Below are 7,331 nucleotides of genomic sequence, written 5' to 3' on the forward strand. Positions count from 1 at the left end.
CAGCTTCAGCACAGAATGTTAAAAACAGAACTATTAATGAGAACAAACAGTAGGAACACAGTATCAGCAAACATCATGGCTTAAAATGGAGAGTAAAAATCTAAAAAGAAATAAACAAATTAGTAAAAAGGATTTCCTGTTGACATGTTATTGGTCCTATCTTGTCTGCAGCACCTCCAGGATGCTTCTTATATGTTTCTGGTTATTTTTGCACCAATTTTAGTTTTTGTCAGTAGGAAGTTCAAGTTCAACTCAGTGTGTTTGTTTGTTTTTTTCAAACTGATGCCTGACCTTGAACACCAAACATCTGTCAATAAAGCAATGATATAAAATGCTTATATTAGTACTGAAAAACTGCATATCCACTTTACAAATATAAATAATGATATAAATCCACAGCTGAACTGGAGGAGCAGCTGATCTAGTTCACTCATGTGTTTCTGGACTAAGAGTTGGAGCAAATACCTTATGATTCAGTGATGTTTGTTTTTGTTCAATATTTTGTAGATCCAAGAGTGAGTTTGACTCATGATGATGATGTTCCGAATTAAACAAAGTTGGTCACAAATTCTTCAAAGCTGTTTATTAAGAATATATTCACTTGGACTCATGAGACAGGCTTGTGATCCAAGGGAGCCATCAACTGGACAATTACTGACATGACAACAAAAAAGCTAAGTACAGAGGGGGGAACAGAGGTGAAAATACTTGCTTTAAAGGATTGTAATGTTTCCTTTTAAAATAAGTCTCTAAGGTCAGACAAAGGGACAGAAACTCATAGCTTTCTACCAGCCCAATGACAAAACTATAAGTTGTTTTTTAACATCTACTTTTTCATCTATTTGGCAGTCACAGTGAAAAGTATAAACATTGGCACGCTTTGTCTTGTGATTCTGCTGTTCGTAAAAAATGACCATGCGCAAAGTACCAGACTTTAAGGCTTTGACTTGATGCCAATGGCCTGAGGAGGACAGTATTACCCTTGGACATGTGTAGTCTGCCGTCTACTCAATAGAAGAAGAAGAAGCGCGGAAATGGCACAACTGTCTTCAGTTTCTGGGAGAGTTTAACAATGAGAGACTGATGATGCAGAAGAAATCTCCGTGGTTAAAAACATTAAAAACAGTCGTCCAGGATGATGAGATCCGCCACTGGCTCAGACTGCTGTATATCAGCCGGAGACCCGAGATGAAGTCACGCAGCAGGTATGTAAAACTGTGATGTTCTCAATGAACTAACACAGGAACGATCTGAGCTCAGTCTGTAAGCTAACAGGCTAAAATCAGAGAGCAGCTAATCAAACAAGTGCGTCCGTTTTTTTTAAAGGTCAACTTTTAACAATAGACTTTCATGAGACACATCAAAACCAAACAGGGAGGGAAAGCTTCGGTTTTCTGCACTGTGCCACAGTTCGCTGTCTGCTTCGGTTCACGACGCCTCACTCCGGGGCTACAGACAGTTCTCTGCCGCCTGTGGTGCTCCTCACCTCCGTCTGCACCCACAGACTTCCCGAGGTGGAGGCAGGCCGGCAGGGACTTTGAGAGATGGGCTTTACTTTTAAAAATACCCCTTAATCAGGGTCTAACTCACTAAAAGATGGCCACATGTCTCTCTCCAACTTAATCTCTTTCTTTTAAGTAATTGTTTTTCATTGAAATGAAATTAATTGTTCAATAAAATGATTACATTTATAATTGAATTAAAGTTAAATGAATCAAGGTGATTTTGACTTTGCTAGTTAACAGGAAGAGAAACAAACTTACACAGGATAAAATGAAATTTGGACCCAGCAGAAAAAGTCAGATCACAGACAAACAGAAACATTCCTCTTTGGCTAAAATAAAATGCAGATTATTGCTCATCTGCAGTTTTAATCATGGTGAATAATTTATGATTCAGCCAAGTAAGATTCTTCTGTGTGGAGGTTTTTCCCCTGTCAAAAGGCATTGACCATTACCTTCATCTAAACATGGAATTTAAGTCATGTAGTTGCCGTTGTTTGTTTTTAAAGAGGTCATAATATTTTTGTGATGGTAGAAATTTATCTTCAAAGTAATAGTTATAAAGTGAATTAATAAGACTTTCCAACAAAGAGAGGGAGTCACATGGTGCTTCTGAAACATTTGTACAAACCTCTCTCACATATGTGAGCAACATGCTCACAGTGTACAGCCCTGCTGACTGAGGCTGCACCTTTACCTGTCTAATCTTTTTCTTTTTACTTTGTTCCTCAAGTCCCACATCAACATGAAGTGTAAGGAGGAGGAAGATCTGGCTGGCCAGCAGGTCTGGAAGCAGGAGAGGAACTTCAATCTGGACCAGGAGGACACAGATCCCCCACAGATCAAAGAGGAACAGGAGGAACTCTGCATCAGTCAAGAGGGAGAACAGCTTGTAGTGAAACACGAGGATGAAGGCATCGTCGTCTGGAGCGGGGAAGAGCGGCTCAGACAGCTGCATAACATCTGGAAACCTGAGAAAGATTTACAGACCAGCGGTAAAACTGTAATCGCTTTTCTGAAGTGTTAACATTAATATTAAACCTACAGTTTGTATCAGTCAGATCTATTTAATGTGTATTCGTGAAAACATGACAGGGAGTTTTAAATGGACTGGTTCTTATATAGCGCTTTTCTACTCAATCTTGAGCACTCAAAGCGCTTTACAAAACTTGTGCATTCACCCACTCACTCCCATTCGCACAAGCACATTTTTCTTAGTGCTTTCTACCAACATTCAGACACACATTCCACAGATCAAAGAGCAACTTGAGGCAACTTGGAGTTAGTATCTTGCCCAAGGATATTTGAAATGCAGACTAGGTGAAGCCGGGAATCGAACCGATCAGTAGATGATCTGCTCTACCGCCTGAGCTACAGCCACCCCCAATAGTGAAGATTATTTTGAAAAATATCAAGATGTAGATCAGTTTCGAGATCAACTCCAAAATAGATCATCAGTCAGTCAGTAATAAGTGAGTTCTTTTTTGTTTGAAAGGTTTTTTTTACTCTTAATGTTGCTGAAAAATGTCAGAACTCAAGTTCTCATTTGCATCAGAGTGCACAAATAACTTCATTTTTACACACTTTTAATTTCACCTGCAAATGTGAGCAACATGCCCTCATTACAGACTTTAACTAAAACTTTATCTTCTCAGAAGTGTTTTTCTATAATTACATTTTTTTTATTGTTCGTTTAGAAGCAATAGTGGAGAGACCGGCTGACTGCTGCAGAAGAAATCTGCTCTGAGGTTAACAGAACGTCTGATCGTCCAGTATGAGATCAACCTTCAGCAGAGACTGCTGGATATCAGCCGGAAACCCGAGATAAAGTTACGCATAACAGGTAAAACTGCGATGGTCTCAGTGGACTAACACAAGAATACAACTCATGTAGGACCTGATCAGAGCTCAGCTTGTAGGCTAACATACTGAAATCAGGGAGCGGCTAATCACACAAGTGCGTCTCTTTTTTACGGTAAACTTTTAGCATTAAACAAACCTTGAGACCGAGAGAAAGTGCCTTTATAGAAGATTTATTTAGAAGATTAAGATAAAGGAGGCAGGGAGGGAAAGCTTCTGTTTTCTGCACTGTGCCACAGTTCGCTGTCTGCTTCGGTTCACGACGCCTCACTCCGGGGCTACAGACAGTCCTCTGCCGCCTGTGGTGCTCCTCACGTCCGTCTGCACCCACAGACTTCCCGAGGTGGAGGCAGGCCGGCAGGGACTTTGAGAGATGGGCTTTACTTTCAAAAATACCCCTTAATCAGGGTCTAACTCCCTACAAGACCATCGTGCCTCCCCCACCATCCTCACCTCATGTTAAAATGTATATTTTTCAACTGAATTATATTTGGGTTCAAGAAAATGATGAAGTTTTTAAAATAACTTTGTAATGTTCTAATAAACAGTCTTAACTCGAACTAAATCAGCTCAAATCTCACAGATGTCAGTGTTATTCACAAAGCATGGAAACATAGTTGTTAGTTTTGAATGCAGCCACAGCAGGCAAACTATGGCTGCATGCTCCAAAGAACAGGAGCACAGTAACTGAACACACTCTTAGCACACTTACATCTGATTTTGGGAACAGTTAACAGATCTGAACCTGATGACCTGAGAGGTTTAACTGGGTCAAAGGTCGAGAGCCAATTGAGAACTGTCCAGTTAAACCAACTAAATGATGAAACCTTTGATTTAAAATGTCATGATCAACAGTATCAAAGGCAGCAATGAGATCAAATAGAACTAAGACTGAAACTCTGAGTCCCTAATAATCTTCAGATCACTGATGACTTTAGTTGGGTTGATTCTGTGCAATGACTGGCTGTGAAACCTGACTGGTACTTATCTGCTATGGCACTGTGAGATTTTCAGTTTAATCTACAACAATGACAAACATTTACTTGCAGCGTGAAGCTGGCAGCAGCTACCTGAATGATTTGTACTCTGAACTTTCCTAATAAGAGTATCAGAGCTCGAGAGTAACTTACACTTTCATTGTTCACATTTGTACAGTTTAAATTTCACTCCCATATGAGGACATGCTCAGAGTGGACTATATTTGCTCAGATGTGTTTTCCTGTCATCACATTATTAACCTTTTTCCTCAGTGACCCTTTGTTCCTCAAGATCTCCCCCTAACATGAAGTGTGAGGAAGAGGAGGGCCTGTATGACCAGCAGGTCTCCAACCAGGAGAGGAACTCCAGTCTGGACCAGGAGGGCCCAGATCCTCCACAGATCAAAGAGGAAGAGGAGGAACTCTGCATCAGCGATGACGTAGAAAAGATTGTACTCAAACAGGAGGATGAAGGCCTCATCTGGACTGAAGAAGAGCAGCTCAGACAGCTGGATAACATCTGGAAACCTGAAATGAACTTACACAGCAGGGGTATGTAAAACCGTAATGGTCTTACCTAAAAATTAATATGACTTTAATTCATTCAATAAAGATATTTTGGAAACACATCAGAGTTCTTCAAGGCCAGTGTTTAAATAAACTCAGCTGATTGTTAGTCGAGGTTTTCTGAGAGCTTCGCTGCTTTTTATCCCCATATTTTAATCCTACTTTTAAATTTCCCCTTCTGTCTGATGTTTGTCTTATCATTTACATAAACATCTTTCCAACAGTAATTGGTGGACAAACTGTGATTGGTGCATAGAAATTTACTAACGTGTTAGAAGTGAGTGCATGAAATCTTATTTTAACAGTTTCCAGGTCTGGGTAAATGATATGATGATATTTCGGATGATATTTTGATTAAACTCTGTTGTAGAGTTGGAAATGGACAGCTGTAGACACCACTGCCGAGTAGTCATTCTTGTTATACTTCTATATTTATCTAAGACAAGTAATTTTGTCCATTTGTCACCTCAGCTTTCCCACAACAGCATGAATGTGAGGAGGAACTGGTTTTTGGGGACCAGGAGAGAAACTTCAGCCTCGACCAGGAGGATCCGGAGCTTCCACAGATAAAAGAGGAACAGGAGGAACCTTGCACCAGTCAGGACGTAGATCAGCTTGTAGTGAAGCAGGAGACTGAAGGCATTATTATCTTCATGGTGGCTCCTACTTATGAGGAAAGTGAGCCAGAGCTGGACAGTGAACATCTCCTTTCTTCCAGCTCTCCTGAACCAGAGAGCAGAGATCAGCAAGACAACTTTCCTGTGTCAGAGAGTCAGCGTAAAACTGACACAAGTAAAAAGTTTGTGAAATGTGAGATTTGTGGAAAAACCTTTGAGTACAGATCCAAACTAACGAGACATATGAGGGTTCACACAGGTGAGAAGCCACATTCTTGCAGCACCTGCGGAAAAAGATTCAGCCTGATGATAAACTTGAAAACTCACATGAGAATCCACACAGGTGAAAAGCTTCATTCAGAGGATACAGTTACAAAGACACATGAGGATTCACACTAGTTAAAAGTGGGAGAACTGTCAGATGAAGCAGTCCACTGAGAAGCCAGATCAGAGCAGATCAGATGACCTCCTTCCTTAAAAAACTCTGTATTGTTTATTGTATGTAGGGGTGGGAGATATAGCCTCAAAATAATATTTCAAGAAACTTACATTTAAAAAAAATAATGTACATTTTATCAGCTCGGCAGGCAGCAGCATTTATATGTGTAAGTAAATGATGGATTTTCCATCTTTCTCTTCCAGTGAGCTGCTGTCACTGATGACAGCTTAGCTAATTCAAAGTGTGAAAATGTGGCCACCTCAAGGTGCTTGATATTGTAAGGTAAAGACCCAACAATAATACAATGAAAACAGAGAAAACCCAAACAGTCATATGACCCCCTATTAGCAAGCGTTTTGGCGACAGTGGGAAGGAAAAACTCCTTTTTAACAGGAAGAAACCTCCAGCAGAACCAGGCTCAGGGAGGGACCCCCATCTGCAACAAGGAAAGTTTTAAGTCTAATCTTAAAAGCTGAAGGCTCTGCCTCCCATTCTACCTTTAAATACTCTATGAACAACATTATAGTGCAATGTTAGTGACACGGCATACATGAAATATGAGCACATAAGTATCCTCAGGGGTGTTTTTCCTGGAAGTTTTAAGAAAAGTGTATTACAAGTGCTTACACTCTAGCTTAATATCCAAAATAACCTTGTAATGCGGAGCCTGCACAATTCTGTCATATAAGCAGAGGTGGAAAGTAACGAATTACATTTACTTGCGTTACTGTAATTGAGTAGTTTTTTTGTGTATTTGTACTTTTTAAAGTCATTTTTCAAGTCTGTAATTTTACTTTTACTTAAGTATATTTTTTAAAAAGTATTGTAGTTCGCTACGTTTTCAATCACACCCGTTACTGAGTAAATTAAAAAAACCATTGCACTTCGGAAATACTGCAGGGAATGATGGGTAGTAGAACAAATTGGCGCTAAGGTCACGTTAAAGATGGAGTCTGACATCGGTGTTATGGATCCAGTGAAAAAAGAAGCCCCGTCGAATTCTGCTGACCCTGAACTCGAAGAAACGGATGTGAACCCCTGGCCGTATTTAAGGGACCATTTCGGCTTCAAGTGCAAGAAAGGCAACAGCTTTATTATGCAGTGTAAGCTGTGTTTGCCCAGAGAGACCGAGTTAGCAGCTTTTAAAAATTCCACATCAAACCTGCGCAAGCATGTGGAGGTAAGTTAAATACAACTCGTACCGTTATGGTAGCAAAAAGGCTGTGTTCAAATTAATCACATTAAGTTAAGACATCTGTGAAGAACACAGATAACGTTGGTTGGTACTAGCAACTTGCTGTAATCGGGCACGTTGTTGTCCACGCAACTTACATTTTTTTTACTGGGTTGGTAAATTGCCAAAAGAAAA

General features: G+C 40.1%; 1 protein-coding gene across 1 annotated transcript; it reads left to right on the plus strand.

Moving 5' to 3' along the window:
* Positions 1-4,548: 4,548 nt before the first annotated feature.
* Positions 4,549-6,783, plus strand: LOC147307780 (uncharacterized). The gene is made up of 2 exons (XM_086273179.1): positions 4,549-4,891; positions 5,378-6,783. Exons 1-2 carry the CDS (start codon positions 4,645-4,647, stop codon positions 5,920-5,922), a joined length of 792 nt encoding a protein of 263 aa, XP_086129305.1. The 5' UTR covers positions 4,549-4,644; the 3' UTR covers positions 5,923-6,783.
* The last annotated feature ends 548 nt before the right edge of the window (positions 6,784-7,331 follow it).

This window comes from Aulonocara sp. 'chitande type north' Nkhata Bay, linkage group LG18, assembly GCF_057382095.1.
Source record: "Aulonocara sp. 'chitande type north' Nkhata Bay isolate Kocher_YH1m ecotype deep benthic linkage group LG18, A_spYH_male_GT1.1, whole genome shotgun sequence".
In the NCBI taxonomy this organism is placed as follows: domain Eukaryota; kingdom Metazoa; phylum Chordata; class Actinopteri; order Cichliformes; family Cichlidae; genus Aulonocara; species Aulonocara sp. 'chitande type north' Nkhata Bay.

Bases quoted from the DNA above. Each gene is read 5' to 3' on its own strand.
- LOC147307780 (XM_086273179.1), top strand. From the start codon at position 4,645: ATGAAGTGTGAGGAAGAGGAGGGCCTGTATGACCAGCAGGTCTCCAAC. The intron at 4,892-5,377 runs GTATGTAAAACC...TTGTCACCTCAG, and splicing joins AATGAACTTACACAGCAGGG to CTTTCCCACAACAGCATGAA.